The 22,459-nt window shown below is 43.4% G+C and overlaps 1 protein-coding gene across 3 annotated transcripts; it reads right to left on the bottom strand.

The window, feature by feature from the left end:
* Nucleotides 1-5,149: 5,149 nt before the first annotated feature.
* LOC139400707 (ETS translocation variant 5-like) lies at nucleotides 5,150-21,968 on the bottom strand. Of its 3 annotated transcripts, none has more exons than XM_071145400.1 (13): nucleotides 21,824-21,968; nucleotides 20,081-20,214; nucleotides 19,603-19,696; nucleotides 19,480-19,527; nucleotides 18,630-18,680; nucleotides 15,493-15,616; nucleotides 15,063-15,374; nucleotides 12,888-13,180; nucleotides 9,716-9,778; nucleotides 9,136-9,201; nucleotides 8,623-8,792; nucleotides 8,268-8,369; nucleotides 5,150-8,050 (listed from the first exon to the last, which is right to left on the bottom strand). In XM_071145400.1, the coding sequence occupies exons 2-13, from the start codon at nucleotides 20,126-20,128 to the stop codon at nucleotides 7,814-7,816; spliced, it is 1,608 nt and encodes a 535-aa protein (XP_071001501.1). In that variant the 5' UTR covers nucleotides 20,129-20,214; nucleotides 21,824-21,968; the 3' UTR covers nucleotides 5,150-7,813. The 3 variants fall into 3 exon arrangements, with proteins under 3 accessions (XP_071001501.1, XP_071001499.1, XP_071001502.1); XM_071145398.1 differs by having other exon boundaries at nucleotides 8,262-8,369; nucleotides 21,824-21,953; XM_071145401.1 differs by having other exon boundaries at nucleotides 7,570-8,050; nucleotides 8,262-8,369; nucleotides 15,063-15,302; nucleotides 21,824-21,953.
* Nucleotides 21,969-22,459: the final 491 nt, after the last annotated feature.

The following is a 22,459-nucleotide window of genomic DNA, read 5'->3' as shown; positions in this document are numbered from 1 at the left end:
TGCGGTTTGAATATGTGGACATGACTAGTCATTTAGCTATTAATAACTAGCATTTAACTGAGTAATTTAGATTTATTTGAATATGAACCAATTAAACTAGATATGGAAGCCTATTTATAACAGTCCCATGACATTACTAAATATACCCTAACGCAGGTAAACTTTTTTTACAGGTGTTTGCAATACATTAAAAACAGCGACATTCTAGCTCTAACATCACTGGAAATAAGAATATCAAGTAGTTTGTCGATAAATATTGACAAATTATGCTGTGTCAATTTACCTTGGTCGAAATGGGATTATGTTGTGAAGCGATTATTTAAAACATTGCACGTGCACGCCACTTGTCGATTGATTTTTGACAGCCAATCAGGTTCTTCGACACCGAAACGTAATTAGAGGCTCAGGCATTTAATCTGGTTTGCTACTGTTGTTGTACTTTGTTGTTCAACAACAAGTGAGGTGTGCTATGAATCAGAGACGGAAGAGGAAGCAAGACACCTCACCACCTGGGTCTGGACAATTTAGTCAATATATTAAGTAAGACCCAGCTGCTATTACATTGGTGTCTACGGGAGACGCACTCAGTTAAGGAGACCGGAACTGACCATTTTTTCAATGGTAAATGGCCTGTGTGAACTATCTTCATTTATCCACCATCTTTGCTATGATTTTTTTTTTGCTATGAATTTCATGAGCAAAAACATGTATGGAAATGGTAAGAATTGGAAAACAGAAGCACTTTCACTTTTTAAAGTGGCTAGCTAGCTGGCGGGTTTCTTTGACAGACATATTCATTCCTTTTTACCACGATTTTTATCATCCTAGCTAATAGCTAGCTAATCAAATGCAGCTAGTTGGCTGGTTTATGTTTGTCCTTATGGTTAAAATAATGAACTGGACAACATTTAGCTAGCTAGCTAACGTTAGCTAACACTGTCTGTTGTTACTCACATGGTGATGGTGATGATTTTAGCACTGAGATCTGCACAATGAAACATCCAGATTTCCAATGACAGTCCTGGGTATTAATTGTATAATACAGTTTTAAATGACCTAATAGATCATCATTCAATCACGATTTTCTTATTTTCAACGAGCACGTGTTGCTGCCCACAGCCCTCTTTGTAGATGTAGTAACATTGATTTTCCACTGGAGGGCTGTATGGTTCAATGAAGCGGTAGTACAACACATTCTCCGTCGCAAGGTGTGTGCGTGTGTGTGTCCACTAGGTGAAGTCTGTTGTGTAATACAGAGGATCAAGGGCAGTGTGACAGCTCTGAGATAGATCAGGATTGGGTCTAATCAGGGGTGAACGTGAGGATAGACACCTTTTTGCTTTTCCCCCTATATCTGTTCCTGTATCCTACTCACTGGTATTTTAATTGACCTTAATAGGCCACATTTCATCATTAGTTGTATTTCATGAAATAATAGTCTGTAGATAACCCAAAGGAATTATCTGTGTTGTCCCAAATGCTTTTAAGAAATGTATTTTAATCTCAAAAAGAGAAATAGCCTGTTAGTGTTACATTATATTCATAACATTGTCTAAATGTTCCTATCAAACATTCCTCTTCTTCACAAACCAGGAACCACTGTGAGTTAGGGTGTCTCCTACCGCTTGTACTGCATGAAAGCAACAAACTACAGTGAGTCCTGGCCCTGTGGTGCTGGACTAAAAGCTCTGTATGCATTAGTTGTCTGTCTGCCACATCTTGTTTCTTGGAGAGGGGATCAATAAGTCATTTTTGATGCAGTAATTAGCTGTCTGTATGAAATTATTTCAAATACTATTTGAACCCAGGTCTGCTATCTAGATGCACTATTATTTCCAGGGAGGAGTGAAGTGGGCGGGCTGAAGGTTAAGTGGCTTTCTAAGACTGGACATTTCCACAGTGATGTGACATCTGATCAGCCTCAATCTAATCACTGCGTTCTCGGTAAGTGGCTCAAGCCCATCAAATAGGGATCAGTGCTAAAACCTGATTGAGCGAGAGAGAGGGTGTGAGGGGGAGGGAAGATTATTAGAGACAGAGAGAGAGAGGGTGTGAGGGGGAGGGAAGATTATTAGAGACAGAGAGAGAGAGGGTTTGAGGGGGAGGGAAGATTATTAGAGACAGACAGAGAGAGGGGGGGAGGGAAGATTATTAGAGACAGACAGAGAGAGACAGGGAGGGAGGGAAGATTATTAGAGACAGACAGAGAGAGGGTGTGAGGGGGAGGGAAGATTATTAGAGACAGACAGAGAGAGGGTGTGAGGGGGAGAGAAGATTATTAGAGACAGAGAGAGAGAGAGAGGGTGTGAGGGGGAGGAAAGATTATTAGAGACAGACAGAGAGAGGGTGTGAGGGGGAGGGAAGATTATTAGAGACAGACAGAGAGAGGGTGTGAGGGGGAGGGAAGATGATTAGAGACAGAGAGAGGGTGTGAGGGGGAGGGAAGATTATTAGAGACAGAGAGAGAGAGAGAGGGTGTGAGGGGGAGGAAAGATTATTAGAGACAGACAGAGAGAGGGTGTGAGGGGGAGGGAAGATTATTAGAGACAGACAGAGAGAGGGTGTGAGGGGGAGGGAAGATGATTAGAGACAGACAGAGAGAGAGAGAGATGGTGTGAGGGAGAGGGAAGATTATTAGAGACAGACAGAGAGAGAGAGGGTGTGAGGGGGAGGGAAAATAATTAGAGACAGACAGAGAGAGAGAGAGGGTGTGAGGGGGAGGGAAGATTATTAGAGACAGAGAGAGAGAGATAGACAGAGAGAGAGGGTGTGAGGGGGAGGGAAGATTATTAGAGACATAGAGAGAGAGAGAGAGAGAGAGAGAGCTGGAAGGAACATTGATAAGACTTTGGTCAGACATTTCTGAAAATGAACTAGATTGTAATTATTTACTGTGTAGAATAAACATAATTTGTGGTGTCATCTTTTGAGTAGGCCTACCACTCCACTGATAATAGTCAACTACCTTCACAAGCAGGTTTTCCAAGAGAGTTCCAAAACAATCGCCCCTACTCATCTATTTTACATACAGAAGTGCAACTGTTCTCTCGATGTAGTTCACAAACAGAGAGTACTATAGTTTAGGACCATTTAGCAAACCTGTACATTTCATACATTTTACATGAAAACAAAAAGGTCTTCTATCTTGTATTGTTTTACCTCACACTGGAGAATTGTTTTTGTGAAGGAATTACAAGCTACATGTGAATTAGTCTCTACGATATACATGAAGTAGGCCTGGTCTCCTTTTGCGATTCCCTATAGTGGCTTAGAGATGTAGGCTAGTGTACCGGAATGTAGTGCATGTTATATAGATCTTTGGTTCTCTCCTTTAAAACTGAAAATGAATAATCGAAACTCAATGGCTTGATAACCTAATGTCTGTGCAGTGTCTAGATTTTGAACTCACAGTCAGAAACATACAGTGGGGCGAGCACCTACAGTGTAGCAGAGTTGATTAAATAAACATCAGTTAATGGCTAAGTGATGCTCCATAGCATCAGGGCAGGCAGACGCCGTGCCATTTGGGATGCACACAATGGGCTCTTCAGCGAAACCCACTAGCTGCCTAGATGCAGTTGATCGAAAGGGCCATGTGAGTCCCTCTGGGACCCCCAAAGGGCCTTTAACAGCAATGAGAAGCACTCCTCTCTCTTTTCTCTGCTCTTCCAATCGATGGGGAGAGAGAGAGAGCGAGATGGAGAGAGTGATGAGCCAGACAAGTAATGGAGAGCAAACCCCTCTCTGGCCCTGACACACTCTGAGCTTTTAAAGAGCCCTTGATTAACAAAGAATAAAGAGCTGGGCACAGTTTGTGCTTGGTCTCTGTCGAGAACATAGGATCTGCGTTTCCCTGTTTTAGCTAGTATAAGTAAAATAACCACTATCTGTAAGTTACTCCTCTGTCCTAAACAGGTTCCTGTAATTCTAGATTCTGAATTATTTGTTAAGGTTTTGCACGACTGTCATGAAAGCATGAATCTTTAATTCATAGAAAAATAGAAACATTTATTAATACACAGGTTGCTTTTTTGTTGCATAATTTGTCAGGCTTACGTTTTTCCTGCGTCATGTTTCTTTGCGTACTTCCCTACGTAAAATGTACAAATATGACATGAATATACTAGTACTGTATTTAAAAATATGGTATTTTCAAGACTACTGTATTGTAAACCAACTTATTAAAATGTATAATCGCTGAAAAGCAGCTATTGTTTGTCATTGTACAGGCGCAGGCTAAGGGAATGTCTTCCTACGCAGAGTTAAAACTAGCCTGCTTGAGGAAAAAAATCAAATGACCACTTTCAACAATTCTTCTGACATGTCATGCCAGCTTAAAAAAGGGCCAAACAAACTCAGTGCCCTTAATCATTTGACTTATTTAACCAGTAACAATTGCCACTGCTTTCCACAGAGTCCTGGTTTATTCTTTTGTCAGTGTTGCTCAACCGGTAGCAATGGGAATCGAGGGTAATCTTTAACAAAGGAAATATCAAACAGAGAAAAGGCATGTGACTTGTCAGTAATTAGCAAAGCCGAGCACAGTGACCTTCAGTGCAGATCAGCTGACTGTGGGTGGAATCCCAAATGGCCCCCTATTTCCTATATAGTGCACTACTTTTGACCAGGGTTCTGGAAAAAGCAGTGCACTATATAGAAAGTAGGGGGCCATTTGATATTCAGAAGGTCAGGAAAAAGTAGTGCACTATATAGGAAGTAGGGGGCCATTTGGTATGCAGTCCAGGGGGCACAAAGTATGCGAGGGTGGGGGTGGGGGGGTGACTACACCGCCTGTCCATTTAGAGCCATAATCATTATGCTTAATTCTATGTAATACAGTAAAACATATTTGCTGCACATCTAAGCAGAGAAACAAAATATGCTTCTCTGCTAAAATCTGGATAAAAGATTGAAAGGAAGGTGTCTTATTCAGTACATTGTTATTGCTTGATTTTCAAGTCTACCAACCTTGCCAGCAGGCATGGCAGCTAAGATAGTAAGACAAGCTAGTAAATCTAACTTGATAGAGTAAAAAAAAAATGTATTTACAGGACAAATCTGAGGGGCCACATGCACCTGTCCCCCTATAGGCATTCCTCTGGGAACAGGAAAGGGAATGAGGACACAACAGACCAGACCACAGGAAATTAAGCAGAAAGGACATTTTATTGTACCCAGTACAGATCATTATAAACTCAGTGTAAGGTACACGTTGTGAAGAGGGAGAGGTGAAGCCTATACAAGTGCAGACAACCCTTGGTCAGGGAAGACTATAGGTAGATACACACATCTCTTCATCTGAAATGACACCCTTTTCACTACACTGAATGTACAAAACGTTATGAATACCTCATGACAGACTGACCAGGTGAAAGCTATGATCGCTTGAGATCACTTGTTAAATCCACTTCAAATCAGTGTAGATTTATTGTTAACCTTTATTTAACTAAGCAAGTCAGTTAAGAGCAAATTCTTATTTTCAATGACAGCCTAGGAACAGTGTGTTAACTGCCTTGTTCAGGGGCAGAACGACAGGTTTTTACCTTGTCAGCTCGGGGATTCGATCTTGCAACCTTCCGGTTAAGTCCAACGCTCAAACCACTAGGCTACCTGCCGCCCCAGTAAAAAAATCCTTTAACCTTTTTAAACAATTGAGACATGGATTGTGTATGTGCCATTCAGTGGGTGAATGGGCAAGACAACATATTGAAGTACCTTCGAACGGGGTATAGTAGGTGCCAGGCGCACCGGTTTGTCAACTGCAGCGTTAGTTACTTTTCACACAGTTTCCCATGTGTATCAAGAATGGTTCACCATCCAAAGGACATCCAGACAACTTGACAACTATGGGACGCTTTGGAGTCAACATGGGCCAGCATCTCTGTGGAACACTTGACACCTTGTGGAGGGGGCGCAACTCAATAGGTGTTCTTAATGCTTTGTAAACTCAATGTATATAGTAAACTACTTTTGACCAGGGACAATAGGGCTCCGGTCAAAAAGTAGTTCACTATATAGGTAGTAGGGTGTCATTTGGAATGCAGACACACTGTATGAACCCCAGCCATACTACCCTTTATAAATAAGACAATATTATTGTTCTTCACCCTTTCATTCACCAAAAACGGCCTCTAAAGCAAACTGTCTGCAGTAATAGTCGAGTCACAGGGATCCTGATATATATTTTTTTAAGATGCATATGTTGTTATAGGCAGAACTATACAGGCTTATACAATAAAATCAAAACAGTTGCAGACTTAGCAAAAATATATATTTATATAAGTTTGTATTTTTCCCCATTTAAGAAACAAAACATGAACAAAATGCAGAGAAGTTTCACAATCTGCTTCTTTGTCCAGAGTAGAGTAAAGCGATATGTTAGTGGACAGTTTATTTGTTTGAATACACCGTCATGCAAAGAGAAGCAGAGGTCTCTTGTTGACAACCTGTGATTGGCAGAAAGGAGTCCAGGGAACGGTGTAGAATTTCACCCCTTCGCATGCAAAGTCCTGAACAATGCCATCCTAGTGCATCTGAGAAATATAGTACACTCACTGCTGAGGAAACGTCAAGCACCCAATAAAATAAAAATAAGAGTTCACCTTTTTAATAACTTTAGGCATGTATAAATTCAAAATCTCTAGGAAAAATTGACTGAGGTGTCCCTTTTGGAAAAGAAAAAGGATTCCTGCAGTGCCTAGTTTTTATGTAAGGAGGTGGAGTGCTAATTAGTCAGTCAGTTACAACTGAGGCAATATAAGGAGTGAGTTTATGAATGAAAAAAAAAAATGGTGTGGAGTGTCATTATAAAGGAGAATGTCTGGTCGCCCCGAGTCCGCATCCAACATTCACCCCATTTCCTTTATACTGCAATTCTTTTGACCATAGACTGGTGGGCTTTGTAAAGTAGTGCTCTATAAATAGGGAATAGTGCTGTTTCAGATGTAGCCACAGCTCTGAGAGCCTGGAGTTTTACGCTAGTAGGGCACTCACAGGTAACCCAGCAGAACAGAACAAACACTAAATAATTACTGGATAAAAATATAGCCGGGCCGGCATTAAACAAACAAAACGTAGGCCTCTGGTTGGAGGAATCCATCCATCTAATCTGAAACCATAGAATGTCCCAGTGGGTTAGAGCACTACTAGGTCTAGATCTTTAACCAACTGTAGAAAAGCCAGCATACTAACAGACATTTCTACACTAACGTTTAAGCCTACAGAAACAAATAGGTCTGTAGGTTTGGAGTTTTTTTTGCAAATTAAAGTCCTTGCTTACACAGATCTTATTGTTCATATGTGGCAGAAAATATATAATTATGGGGGACGAAAAAGGCAACTATAGAATAGTGCTGCATTTATATATTTTGTCAGAATTAACTTAAGATACTTATTATACTCTTTTAGAAAAAGCAGATTGTCAATCAGAATTGGTACAATTCTTGCAGTCTGCGCAGAGAGACCTATCAGACAGACCTCCGGCATGTTGTCATCATAATGCAGCCCCTGGCCCGCCATCACGTCCTCCATTGCAACAACAACGCCACCTCGCCTTAAGTTGGCGGAACCACTGGAGTCCATTCCACACTTCCATGCCCCCCCCCTCTCTTGGTACAGTAGATGATGCCAGAGATGGTGGTTGGTGCAGGTTTCTCCTCAGTCGTTTTCAGGGGGAGGGAGGGTTAAATTAATCTGTAAGATTGGAGGAGTAATTTAGCGGTAAGAGGAGAGGAAGGTTTCGGGTTTGATAGTTTCTTGCTCCGCCTCAGCCGTTTGATCTCTGGGTCGGGTTTAGTAGTAGGGGAAGTGCGTGTCAGTAGCCGTAGCCGTCAGGGAAGGGTAGGCCTCCTACACACTGCTCCCCAGAATCCCCCAGGTAAGGGGTGTTCTTGTCGTAGTGGGTGAGAGGCAGGGTGTCGTCGTCCACCTGACCACAGGGCAGACAGTCTGGGTCGGCCTTCAGGTTGGGCCTTTGGTTGTCAGGGAAGGCCATGGAGAACAGGGCCTCAGGGTCACACACAAACTTGTACACGTACCTCTCACCAGCAACCTGCAATAGACCAATCAGAGGATAACAAGTTAGTTTGAACCACAGAATTAAATAAAACACAATACATTATATGCAACTATGGTTAGACCCTGCGGAACTGCAGCATCATCCCCCAAGGTTTATTCAAGTAAGCCAATAGCTAGCTTGCTCCGAAGGCAGCTTAATGCTGTTGCTAAGTAGAAATGGGGAAGGATAGAAAGAGTGAACCTGCCTTTACCTTCTGCATGATGCCCTTCTCGTAGTAGTATCGCAGAGAACGACTCAGCTTGTCATAGTTCATGGCTGGCCTGTTCTTCTGGATGCCCCAGCGGCGAGCCACCTGAAGAGACGAGACAGAAAATACTGAACATCTTTTTTTATTTTTTATTAAAAAGTTGAGTAGCTAGCTTTCAATAGTCTGAACTATTATTAGGACTAGGGCACAGACTTGACTTCAAGTCATTGTAGAAGATTAGCTCTCAAAAAAAATAAATAATAAAAAATAAATAAAAATAATTCACCAAATCGCCCATGTTTATCAATGTAACATTACAATAAAACCATGATTTAAACAAAACATCTTCCCAACGGACCTCTTCAGGCTCTATGAGTTTGAACTCCATGCCCCGGCCTGTCCAGGCGATGAAGTGACCGTTGGCCGGGTCGTCCAATAGGGTGACCAGGAACTGCCAGAGCTGCAGAGAGCCGCGACGCTGGTATGGAGGGCAGTCACGGTACACCGAGGGCTCCTGCTTGACCTTCCCTGTGAAGAGGGGGAAGAGAGCGAGAAACAGAAAGAGCTGTATCTGTGAGAACTGTACTCCACCACAGTCAGCTACAGGGTGGTGAGACAGTGAAGTGGAGCAGGCTGCTCATTGTACACCCGCCTGCCATCTCAGCTGCTCAAAGGAGACTTTCTACAGTTCTTCTCCTTCTTTAGTCAGTGATGCAACGGACATCCTAATAATCCTGTCCTTTCTTCCACTGCTGGCAGCATTTGAGAGAGTGTCCTCCATGTGCTGCGTGTAAAGCCCCCCCCCCCCCCCCCCAGGGGACAGGATCCAGGGGTGTGAAAGTATATATATATATATATATATATGTTTTACCTTCAAGTCTGTCAGGAACCACACAGGTATCGTCGTAGTACAGGTGAAGCTCTCTGAAGGAGAAACCTGTAATATGAGAGAGAGAGACATTAGCTATGGCGTGGGAATGTGGCCTCCATTTTGCTGTGGAGGCCAGCTACTAATGTTCTAGGGGGACTAAACTGCTCACAAAGCAATATAGCCGGGCAGCCTCCCAAGAGTTGGAAATTCTGTTGAGCTAATATCATGCAGTGCTGCGGAGCTGTGTTGAAATGCTCACATAGTGAAAACCTAAACAGGACTCGTTGATAGATGCAACATCCCGAGAGACGTCATTCTAATGTTGAGCTCTACCATCCGGCCTGCCCTATTACCCAACCATGCAGCACTTTAACAGGGAAATATGTCCCAACAGGGTCAACGGCTACCATGGCTTTGAGAGAGTTTCCCTTGTTTTATTAGCTGCTATTCACACACACCTTCCTAGTAATGTTTTTATTGCAAGAGCGCTAATAAATACGATTTACAATGCTTATATCACATGTCAAATAAAGTTGAAACCCTCCTCTGCTAAGACAGGAAAACGGTTACAATAACTTACTTTCATGGTTGTTTTGGTAGAAGGTCCCTGCTCTTCCAAATGTAGACTGACAGATAGGCACTTCTATAACAGAGGGAGGGGAGAAGACAGGCAGTCAGTGTAATCTCTCCATTCTCATACACTCTAAACACAAAAACCTCTGCCATGACTATATTTGGCCGCTGCTAGTAAAGAGAGATTGTACATATTTACTAGTAAAGGGAGCTCATACATACAAGCAGTATCCATTTACTGTATGTGTGTCACTGGGATATGTTCAGTTTCTGTTCGAATTGTGGCACAAACTATTCAAGTTGCATTTGTGGTCCCACCCATTCACGTGGTTGGTGACGAGGATGAACAGTGTGGAACAAAAAGGTTTACTACTGTTCTACCTGCTGCTGCAGCACTTCCTCCGCTTACACAACTGGCTTTGACCTAGCAGCAAAACAGCTGGGCTGTAAATGTCCACTAGCTATCCCACCACATCTGTTGGAGCGGGCTAAGCCCTGATCAGAGCACACTATGCAGCGCGCAACAGGCCTCGCATGTCCACTGAGCCCCCAAATAGGATTACCCATCGGCATTAGGGTTGGGCTTTCAGATATTAAATCACAACAATCAAGTTACGCCTCTGTCGCCCATGGGATCAAGCCTCGCCCCCTTTAACTTCTGTGTCACTGTGGCGGAAGTGAAGTGTCCCCACCCACCCTACATTTACTGTCCTCTGCTGAGGAGCAGATCTTTATTACACTTCAGGGCCATTTCTAAAAAATGTTTATTCTAGTACTGTCAACGCAAGTTGAGCCTGTTACAGCATAATATGCTCTATCCAATTGCAACACATTGGTTGTCTTAGATGGCACCGATTCCATATACATACATATATATAGCACCAATTTTTACCATAACACAAAAGTAATGCACTAGATTGGGAATACGGTGCCATTTCAGACATTCATTATCTGGTGAGCTGTCCCAACCAGGAGAGCCCCATGATGGTGGCTATGCCCATATATTGAGATCAATGAGATGGGTACATGTAGTTCCAGAAAATAAATATATAATTTACAAAATGCCCAAGTAGGTGACTTGGAAGGCAACACAAATCAAATGATATTCATGTAAGAAATAGTCTGATAGCTAACTCTTGGTTCAGACCTCTAAGAGACATGGTACACAGTGAATGCAATAAAAGTCTCCTCTCAATAATTGGTTATCAGTACCCCCCCCCCCCCTAGGAGTCGATGTTCGATACCAATGTGTCTCAGAGAACTAATGTTGTGACGAGCCTCCATGAGATACGCAGCCACAGGGTTCCTCAAGGTCATGATTCCTGTGTTCTGCTATTCTAGTTTTCCTACATAGCATAGACCATAGATATATCTGATCAGGTATATTTGTGGAACACATAATGATGCCCTTAATCTTAATAGCCCTGCCCGTAATAGGGTGATTGTGCATTTGTTGGTAAAGTTACACTGGGTACATCTGCCACCTCTATAGTTAGTGTCTGGCACATGGTCTAGAAAAGGTACTACGTAGCGCTGGTGGAAGACCTCGCGCCCCCAACATCAGTCTAATGGGGGTGTCTGAAGACGACCCACAGGGGCTCTTTAAACGTCTTTTCCTGTTGTGGATCCGTGCTCGATGTGCCAGTGTATTTTAATGATGTGGTCCAACTGTTTACCAAGTGGGGAGTACTGAAGGGCGGAGACGTTTGGGTTTGAGGCTGTCACCCTGGATCATATTTTCATAATGTTCCCTTGCGTCGTGCAGCCATTCGTCTGGGTAACCCCGCCGTCTGAAACGCTCATCCAGATGGTCGGCTTGTTTGTCATGGTCACTGTACTACAAATCCTGCGTTTGCGACTATTGGCTAATAGGGAGGCTCTTTTTTAGGGGTATGGGGGGGGGGGGGGAGCTGTCTCCACATAACTGGGAATTCCTGTATAGGTCCATGCTAAAGACACACCCCTCCCTCAATCAAAATGTAAAACAAAAAAATAAAATTTTATATAAAAAAAAACTCTACAAAAGCAGGAATATTTTCAGTCACTGGAGGTCACAATAGGTCTCCCTGGTGGCTTATCCATTTGTTTTTTCACCCACCATGTGTCATGTCCCTAATGGTTACGTGAGGTGAAATGTGTATATTTTGGGATGTAGACACTCTGTTTTGACCTGAAGAGCCGTTTTGGATCATTGTCAAAAGTAGTGAATTGGGAGCTTTAACAGTGTACGGGCCTTCTTGTTTTTTACTAGTATTCTTTATTAGCCCAGCACCTGTTTAAGTATGTGCGTATGGGCTATGCCCATATACACAAATCCATCCAGAGAGAGAGAGGGAGACAGAGGCTGGGCCAGTGAGCCTTTATGTTGATGTACGTATTTATAGGCTGTAAGAAGCTTAGCATTACGTCACTGGCCTCTCAATCAAAGCTGAAAGGGAGAATGAGGGGGACAGTGCAAAGCTGGCCTGGGCAGAGGGAAGGAAGGAGAGGTGGGCACTGGTGGCAGAAGAGGGACAACAGCCGGGGTGCTTTGGTGGGGGGGTACACAATTGTTCTTATTTTGCCACCTTACCTATAGGTAAATAGTGTTGGATTGTGTAGCTAAGACTTTTGGGATGGGAGACAACTGCATCTGGCAAGTCAATCTGCATATTGAATTAATTTCAATGTAATGGTAGTAAAGTTCATACTTGCATACTAGCTCCCTCTGTAAACACAGCGTAGTGGCCCAAATCTATCCTAGGTAGCCCTATACTAGTGAAGTAGGTTTCCTTGACCCTGGCCGGGATGACAGACCTATTTACCTGTTGGCAGAGCCTTAAACCGGGCTCAGAGATTCATGTTTACTGGCCTGAGGGTCAGAGAGCAGTGTGATTTAAGAGCCACGCGGTCGTGTGTGTTATGAGTGTTGATACAGCGCTGTGCAAGGCAAGAGGGGTTTTAACTAACTCTCCCAGGACAGCAACCATAATCAGAGAGCCCCAAGGTTGTGTCCGGCTTACCCATCCTCCTTTCCTAAATACGCACGTCCTTTTATGGAAGGAAAGGACTGGTGGAAGAAATAGGGTGGAAGCTTGTGCTCAACCCGACGAGAACCCTGTGGGTCAGCTACAACTTATGACCCAAGCCACCTTGGGTCAGACTGATCCAGAGCAGCCTGGAGGTAGCCAGCCACTCACCAGAGTCGAAGCAGAAGTCCCGGGGCTCCTGTTTGATGGCCATGGGGTGGAAGGCACCCTGAGAGCCCATGGAGGGGACACCCTCATCGGTGTAGCGGGGGTCCAGCAGCTCTTGCTTGAAGCCATGTAGACCAGGGACCAGGGGCTCAGACATCTGGCGGTGGTAGGGGGGCCTCCCATCCCTGGGCAGGGTGCTGTGGCTGGGGGCCTGCTGCTGGGCCAGGAACTGGGGGCGAGCCTGGCTCTCAGAGGGAGGGAAGGGGAGACACGGCTCCGACATCTGCCTCTGGAACCTGGGGTGGAGGAAGACATGGGAGGGTGGAAGACATGGGAGGGTGGTCGGATGGATGATGGTTATTAATGAAAGCTGTTGATATAGAAATATTCTAATTAACTACTTATGGTTATTGATAAACTGTTGCTTAAAAACAGATTGAGTGAATGAAAACTGTTGGTGATAAACTTAAGTATAAGAGAGTGAGTCTCTTGAACTATTGATGAACTTGAGAATCCAGCTTTAGACCAAGACACACAAGCCACTCAGGAGCCAAATTGGCTCACTTATTGCAATCAAGCCAGTGAATACACGCTGTAAATGAGATGTTGGGGGCAGGTGTCACTAGCTAGCAGATATAAAAAGATTCTCCAGTGACAGTAAGACTCCCTTTTCTAGACGGAGCTCATTGGCCTGGACACCAAAGAGACAAGGCCAATGGCTTCTGGCTGCACATTGGTTCCACATTACTGGCTGGTGATGACATGCCCTGCGTTCCAACACATCCGACCAGGAGTCCTGTCACAGGTGGGGGTGACAGGTGGTGTGTAAGGGGACGTGGGTCATTCTCACGGGGGTCGGGTTTAGACAATCTCCAAAGGAGGAGCCTGTCACGCTACCAGTGACCTGCCACCCGTGGCCCTTCCTCAACATCATAAGTGCACTTCCCCAACACTAAAGTCGGCATTAGTGAAAGGTCACAAGGCCTGACACTCTCCACAGAGCTTGGTGTTTAAATGGCACATTGGGTCTCACAGGGCAATGTAAACATGTGAGCTCATGTCTCCTTGAGAACAAGATGGGTGTGTACATTTAGAGCAGTCAGAGTAGAGATATACACACACGCTCATTAGTTTACATGTTAGTAAACACATGGAAGGAGTCCTTCACCGGTTGGTCAATGTTGGATGTTTAATCTCCATATTCAGAATATTTACCAGGGGTAATAAATCACTTTTCTCCAGGGTAACCCGGTATTTCCCAACAAAACCAGAAGTGTCATTCAAAAGCATATCAAATCAAATTTTGTATCACATGCGCCACATACAACAGGTGTAGGTAGACCTTACTGTGAAATGCTTACTTACAAGCCCTTAACCAAGAAATAGAGTTATGAATATTTGCTAAATAAACAGTAACAATAAGATTACATAACAATAGCGCGGCTATATACAGGTCCGGTTTGGGATGAGTTGGACCGCACAGTGCAGGAAAAGTAGCCAACAAGTGCTCAGCATGTGGGAACTCCAAGGCTGTTGGAAAAGTATTCCAGGTGAAGCTGGGTGGCTACTTTGAAGAACCAAAAATAGTTACTTCTTTCACACTGTTGGTTACTACATGATTCCATGTGTGTTATTTCATAGTTTAGATGTCTTCGTTATTCTACAACGTAGAAAATAGTAAAAATAAAGAAAAACCATTGAATGATGTGTCCAAACTTATGACTGGTACGGTATATCTTCACAATTACAAAATGTGACCTAAAAGCCAGATGGAGATGGGTAAATTAGACAGTCAGTCTTTATATTAGTGTGGCATAGACTATGCTGCAGCAAATGTAGGCCTACCTGTCACAAGAAAAACATTTACCATGAGTTGATAAGTCTACATGCATTGAACTGCGCTCCATAATGAGATGGGCTGTCTGTCCCCACCCTGAACGTTGATTCATTATGCAGAGGCAGTAGGGAAGCCAGATTTACAAATAGCATATAATTTAACAGTTCCATTTCACGCCATGATGTTCATATAAATCATTTATTATAATTGACTGGTTTCAGTTAATTATCCTGGGAAAAGGGGAGTGTTTTGGGCGGTGAAGCACAGTAAATCTCAGTAACCGGGTTCCTGCCACTCAACCCTAGTGAGTTGTTGCAGCACAGCATGACAGGACCACTCACCTGTGCTCAGGGCTGTAGGTGCCATCCTGACTGTGTTGTGAGGGTGGGCAGGGCACTGCGAAGGGCGGGCTCTGGCTGTGGAGGGAGAGCGGCCTCTGCTGGCTGTGGGCGGAGCCGACTGCTTGGTTGCCAGACTGCCCGTGCTGCAGTGGATGTGGCCCAAGCACCTGGTTCTGATTGGGTATTTGAGGGGGAGGAGTCTGCTCACTGAGTAGGTGTGTCCCTGGGGTGTTGGTAGAGCTGCACAGTGACACAGGTGTAGAGGGAGGGGTCAATGGCTTGTAGCCCAAACTGGGTTTCCTCTCATAGGCACTGTGGAGGGAAGGAGATACAGACAAAGACAGACAGAGGGCTTGGGTCAGCATGGTGATAATACTGGGCTCTTGTCTTGTTGGTGAGTTGGATAGATGGATAGAAAAACAGTCCACACCTGTAGCTGTAAAGGCACTTCTCTCCGTACGGCATGAGACTCCTGTCCTGGCCACAAGGAGAAAGCTCTTTGGAAGGACTCAGTTCCCGTTTAATCTTGGTTTGTGGGGGGCCATGAAACATCACTGAGGAGAGAAGGAGGACGAGGGGCAACACATCAAACACTGCTATAGCTAATTCAACCCATAAACAGTGAAGATAATGGGTGCTTATTCAATATCTTCGTTGATCATTTTCAATGTTATGGACATTGGACAGTGTCTTGTCTTCTCCCCTCAACCATTTGTCACATGTTAATGACAGCTGACGCCACATAAAAAAGTACTATGGTACAAAAATTAGTATTCACTGTAGTGTTTTTGCAGACTAAGTGAACTGTGGTATTTACATTTCACTATAGTAAGGAATGTACTGTTTTTGTTTTATTATCTTTGACATAGAAGTGGATAATTTTTCCTTCAGAAAACCTACTGAAGAAATACTAAAAGAGCACATTTCTATAACCTGTTAGTAGGTAGAACTGGGGTCTGAATGGATAGTACAGCTCTTCTGCTCTTTCTATAACCTGTAAGTAGGTAGAACTGGGGTCTGAATGGATAGTACAGCTCTTCTGCTCTTTCTATAACCTGTAAGTAGGTAGAACTGGGGTCTGAATGGATAGTACAGCTCTTCTGCTCTTTCTATAACCTGTAAGTAGGTAGGACTGGGGTCTGAATGGATAGTACAGCTCTTCTGCTCTTTCTATAACCTGTAAGTAGGTAGGACTGGGGTCTGAATGGATAGTACAGCTCTTCTGCTCTTTCTACAACCTGTAAGTAGGTAGGACTGGGGTCTGAATGGATAGTACAGCTCTTCTGCTCTTTCTATAACCTGTAAGTAGGTAGGACTGGGGTCTGAATGGATAGTACAGCTCTTCTGCTCTTTCTATAACCTGTAAGTAGGTAGAACTGGGGTCTGAATGGATAGTACAGCTCTTCTGCTCTTTCTATAACCTGTAAGTAGGTAGGACTGGGGTCTGAATGGATAGTACAGCTCTTCTGCTCTTTCTATAACCTGTAAGTAGGTAGGACTGGGGTCTGAATGGATAGTACAGCTCTTCTGCTCTTTCTATAACCTGTAAGTAGGTAGGACTGGGGTCTGAATGGATAGTACAGCTTGTCTGCTCTTTCTATAACCTGTAGGGAACAGAATATTTGGTTTATACTTGGCATGTAGGTTTCTCACTTATGGGTGGCACAAACTGCGATATGAAGGAGGGGAATGGGCGGGGTATATGCAAATTATATACTGTAACATTCTATAGTAAGGACTAAAAATGATCAAGGGACACGTGTTGTATAGTATTCTAGTAAGAACTGTAGTATTCAAAAGTAAACTATTTTTTCATGTAGGTCAGCCAAATAAAACCTCCATCAGTATCATACTATCACCACGGTCTGCACGTGCACATCTAAAATCTCCCCTTTGATTTCCATTAAGGACCCAGACTTTGTCCCAAATGGCACCCTATTCAGTGCACTACTTTTGATCCAGGGCCCATAGAGCCATTTGGGATGCAGTCCCAGTCAATACCCATGAATCAGTGTGGCTGTAACTCAATGATTTTCCTCCCCTCACTGTAACCATTAGCCCACTAGATCTCCAGTCTCACATCGGCTCCCATTTCCGGCGCCACATAATGGGGTAGTGAAACTGGATACCCGGGCGAGAGGAGTGTCAGGAGCTGGATGCATCACCCTAAACCTGGGTCTGATGGACCAGGGACAGAAGCGAGGGAAACAATAGGCACATGAGCCCAACTCCCTGTATATGCATGCTATAGAAGCACAGAGCAGGGCAACATGCAGCAATGCTTCAGGAGAGAAAGACTGTATAATGGATAGAAAATGGGAGATTAGGGCACTTTTCCCCCCCACTTCTAGACAGGGGTCGAGATGATGGGAGGGCAAGGCTCAGTACAGTACAATGCAGGAGGAATGTGTGTGCACAGCGCATTGGCTGCCATGTGACGGCCGGATGATTGCAGGCACGGCAGGGGCCACATGGAGCTGGTGAATAGAGGGCCTGTGAGAGTCTGGCCTCCTGCCTGGCTAAAGGGGTTGCTGCCAATCACATACGCACGCACACACATTATCCTGCACACTTACAAACGCACAGCTATGTCAAGAACTATACTGCAGAAACCACAGTGAACAAACTGGCGTTCTACAGTCTACTACACACACCCTAGCATGGGCCTCACTATCTAAACACACGTGATGTGACGGCATCAACCTCAATAATATGGTGCAACATCTCAGCTTAGCGGTTAATACATTAGAACATGCTAGGCTACCAGGATCAGGATCCATACACTAACAAAGACTGAGAAACCACGTCCCGTCTCTGATGCCACATCAGACAAAAACAAACTGTAAAATACACTCCATTGAACATAACTCAAATATTTCCCTTGGCTGCCATATAAAGACTCTGTACACTGCAGACAAATGGGGGAAAGTGGAGCTGTACAGAAACTCTAGGAGAGGTGGGAGAAAGACTGGACAGTCTTTTGGATAGAGGTGGGTAGACCCATTCCAGAAGCTGAGTGTGAGTGCGTGAAAGTGTGAAATCAGATGAGCTTGGCTCATGTGATGCCCCATGCCAATCGTCTGATAACACCCCCCCAAAATGGGGTGGGGGGGGGGGGGGGGGGTATATTCCCAGAGGAAAGGTGGTTGAGGAAAATAATGAAGTCAGGACCTGGCAGAATGAAAGCAAGAAAGAAAAGGCAAGCAAGCAAGATCTTGTCAGGGGTTGTTATCTTAAAGATGAACCCAGTCAATGTAGCAGAGTAAAGACTTCAAGAGCAAACTGAGTAAAACTTTGAGGGCAAATGGCTCGTTCAGTGAAGCAGTTTAATCCTGCAGGCCTAGGTTGTCAAGCACAGCAATAGTCCCAAGATCAGATCTAGCTACATTGTGTGCTTGGGGGCACTTGACACGGTCTCTGACGTCTGCAGAATACTCAAACGTTTGACAAAGTTGGCTGGGATTCAAAACAGCACGGATACCTAGATCCAGAAGAAACACGGCTCTGGCTGGATCCCACCGGTCCCACATACCAGCCTGGTATAAATAATACATCTCAGGTACTCACAGCTATCAGACTGGAAATCTGGGACAAACTGTTCGTCATCAGGTACCTGGGCTGTGGAGGGAGAGAGGAGAGTTAAACAAGTGGATACTAACTGGGCCCCTGCCCGGTGAACAACATTGGAACTGTCAATCTCATCTTAGGGTCTTGATTCAAAAAGAGCCAAAGGTATTTTGTTCAACCCACCGGGGGGGGGGGGGGGGGGGGGCTAAGTTGGCTGTTACTTGGGCACTTTAAACAGGGACTATAGTTGTCGCAACCTCAAAACAATGGACTAGTCCCTAATGACTTCACCTTTGTATTACTGGTGTTGTGGACCAAAGAGGGAAACTGTCTAATAAGAAATTGAATAACGACAATTAAAAGGTGCGTTTAAAGAAGTGTTGTTATAAGTCTAGAACAATTTTTGCTTTATCCTAGTCAGCAAAGTTGCTCATTCATGGGACTTTGCTCTACTTGCTCTAATTGAGTGCACAGAAAGAAAAACGTAATATTTAAAGTGACCAGCTTTGGTTAATCGGTAATCTGCCCAATTGCTCGATGCATCTTAACCATCTGTTGGGAATATAATTAAAACACCCAAGACATTTGACCAAGTATCTCACATTTAGCCTTATTTTCTAAATAGTAGCCTTATTATTCTGCATGCACAGAAGGCAGCTACTTCAAGGGGAATTGTAATGCTTGGCCAAAGCCGTCAGATATGGATAGTTATTAATTAACATAACCAATGTCTACCAGAGGGCAAGTGATGTTAGGTGATGCTGAGAGCAACAGAATACATCAAAATAAATTCAGCAGAAAAGGGAAGCATTCGGTATCAACTCTGTGGTATACGTACAAGATAACTCACCTTCTGCAATCCAAATCTCCTGTAACTGGCTGAGGTCTTGGAACAGGTCTGAAACAGAGGTTAAATAAAAAATGATGATATGCTGTGACAAGGTCACAAAGGGGAATTAAGTTGTCCAAATACCTTCCGTGTCCTGGGCGAGTTCTGTGTCTACAAACTTCCTTTTCCTGTTGTCGATGACTGGTCTGCTGTATGGTTCCTCCACATGAGATTTCTGCTGCAATGATGAAAACACAACCAACATGTTAGTGCTGTCTGTGTCACTCAGAGCCATTTATGTATGTAAATGGCTCTGGTGTGACTCATGATTGAGACTGAACGCCACGTCCCATCCAATCCACTTCTAGCTGGAAAGTTGACAAGGCTAAATCTATGGCTCTCTTCCAATATCCACATTAGAATACCATTTATAATACATGGCCAATACATTCTGCATTCCAAGTAGTATGGACGTGTAGATATTGAATTGGAGCGTATGATGACGTCCATGCTTAGGATTGATAAAGAGAACCATAGAAATAAGTAGAACCAGCATCACCATTCAAAAATCAATGGTTCTAGTAATTCTATGAAGATCACCAGACATGAGGAGCATTCTTACATTGGGTGGGACCATAAATGGGACTTGCTGGTCGTAGAATCGGTCCATGTTATCTGGGTCTCCAAAGGGTCCCAGAAAAAGGTATTCGCTTTAAAGCGATAGCGCGAGGGTCACTTTATGTACTAGCTGTTCAACTGTGGACGAAACATAGAAACATGTTTAGATCAAAACTCTTGAGTACTCTGGGAGTCACCTAGTTTATCCTTCACTCATATTGACAGACCTGAAAGCAAGCTGAAACCTTACTACCGAGCTATAATCAGCACCTATACAATAATCTCCACCCCTCTTGCTTTTAAGTGAACATGCTGGTTAAGAGCATGCACAATGTAAATACACTCTAGTTGTGTGACTTATGTAACTCTTACATAAGGCAAAACCAACCATCTGTGCAGGCGATTAGGAGACTGCAATAATAATCAGCTAAGACTGAGCTGGGAAAACTTAAGGATGGGTCTTAGCCCTGTACCTATTTCAGGATACTGCACTGGGTGACCATGCGTTGTATGAAGCACAGATGAGTGTCACTGTACAGTGTTTAACCCCAAAACAACTTGAGACAGTGGAGAACCGTATTAGACAAGACATAAAGTCCAATGGAAACGGCTCTTTACTATGTCACCATTCTGGGGCAAAATACTTGTAGTAGATACTGCCCTTTAAATATAAAAAAGTTAGCACAGCTGTCGTGTCCCCTGGGCATTGCAAAGCACGTTACAGTGAAAAATATATAAAGTCCGGGAATAGAAAACAGTAACATTAGCCTGCCTACATGTCCTTCCATTCCACACGGATACTTCTCGCGCTCTAAACCTCCTCAAGAGTGATACGAGTCAGTCACTAAACTTTAACCCCCGTTTATTCTGACGAATAAAAGGCATAGCTGGCCAATCATTAAAGAGACATATAGTAGCAACCCATTGAAAAGATGCATTTCCTAATGCATACAATGTGCCAGTCCAATAGTGTACACAATGAGGCACATATAGACACGCTGTGAAAACAGTAGCATTAGGTAATGGCCCATAGCTATTCTAAAATACGTTATCACAATTTAGAATAATTTAGAATAATAGCCTAATAAAGCTACAATTTAAATGTTATTCACGCCTGCGATCATATAACTTCTGCAAAAACTCGGTAGTGGGACATTGTCGGCAATCAAGAAAAGCAAGACAAATCACTTGATAATTATACTATAAGCTAGAAAAACTAAATGACATTAAAACGCTTTTGGTTTCAAATAGTTACTGAAAAAACATCCTACTACAAAATCTTAGCCATTTTACAAAAGCAAATTGCAGCTAATAGGAGATGAATAACATTCTACCCAACCCCCCTAGTACCCCCCTCTCTTCACCGAACCCTTGTTTTTGTCAATGAAGTGAAACTCGATCCGTATGGAACAGAGAAAAAACCTGACCTCTCCATTCATAAAATCACAAACAGCCGATCGACCTCGGAGATTAGAAAACTAAAATATGCAGACTCAGATAAAAGGTACACGCAAATACACAGCACAATTTAAAAACAGGAATATAGTGCATGGCACAACTTAATACAAAGCGAAAGAAAATGGTTGCTAAAGTAAACGCTTTCTTGGAGAAGATGGCGATCCGTTTTAGCCTATGGCAGAGATATACATTTGCTGTTGCATGCACTCGTAAACTTATGGACATAATAGATCGCTACAGAGGCCTATCCAGGCAAATTGAAAATAAAAAGCATTCATATATTACTCACCCTGTGCGTGTTTCAATTCCGTTACAGTATGGAAAGAATGCAATAAAAAAAATCCACAAAAGACACTAACGTCGTCTGTCTCCGTTTAGTGATCAATTTATGCAGTCCGTCCGACTCCCAAAACTTGACTGAGCCTATAGTTAATGGACGGTTAGTTTTCCCTGGGGCTCGAGTAGGCTATACAGAGAGGCACACGCGTATTGGCTCATTGGCATTGTCCTTCAAGTAAGTAACCAATGGGTATCTTAAACTCATTAATTATACATGAAGTGCTCAAGGACCAATCGTAGCGCAGGTCCGTCCTATATTTGTGAATGGCTGGGTTCATTCATTGTTTTTTCAGTTAAAACCGCTGAGGCTAAATAATACAAAAATAAAAACATGTTTTGGTCACATACACATATTTAGCAGATGTTATTGCGGGTGTAGTGAAATGCTTGTGTTCCTAGCTCCAACAGTGCAGTAGTATCTAACAGTGCAGGTAGTATCTAAAAATGATTCACAACAATACACACATCTGAAAGTAAAATAATGGAATTAAGAAATATATAATTATTAGATGGAGCTATGTCGGAGTGGCATTGAGTAAAATACAATAGAATATAATACAATATATACATATGTGATGAGTAAAGC

This window comes from Oncorhynchus clarkii, chromosome 3 (genome assembly GCF_045791955.1).
Source record: "Oncorhynchus clarkii lewisi isolate Uvic-CL-2024 chromosome 3, UVic_Ocla_1.0, whole genome shotgun sequence".
Taxonomy (NCBI): domain Eukaryota; kingdom Metazoa; phylum Chordata; class Actinopteri; order Salmoniformes; family Salmonidae; genus Oncorhynchus; species Oncorhynchus clarkii.
This window is presented reverse-complemented; position numbering and strand designations above follow the sequence as displayed.

Bases quoted from the DNA above. Each gene is read 5' to 3' on its own strand.
- LOC139400707 (XM_071145398.1), bottom strand. From the start codon at position 20,128: ATGGACCGATTCTACGACCAGCAAGTCCCATTTATGGTCCCACCCAAT. The intron at 18,681-19,479 runs GTGAGTTATCTT...CTCCCTCCACAG, and splicing joins GGAGATTTGGATTGCAGAAG to CCCAGGTACCTGATGACGAA. The intron at 9,202-9,715 runs GTAAGTTATTGT...CTCATATTACAG, and splicing joins CTACCAAAACAACCATGAAA to GTTTCTCCTTCAGAGAGCTT.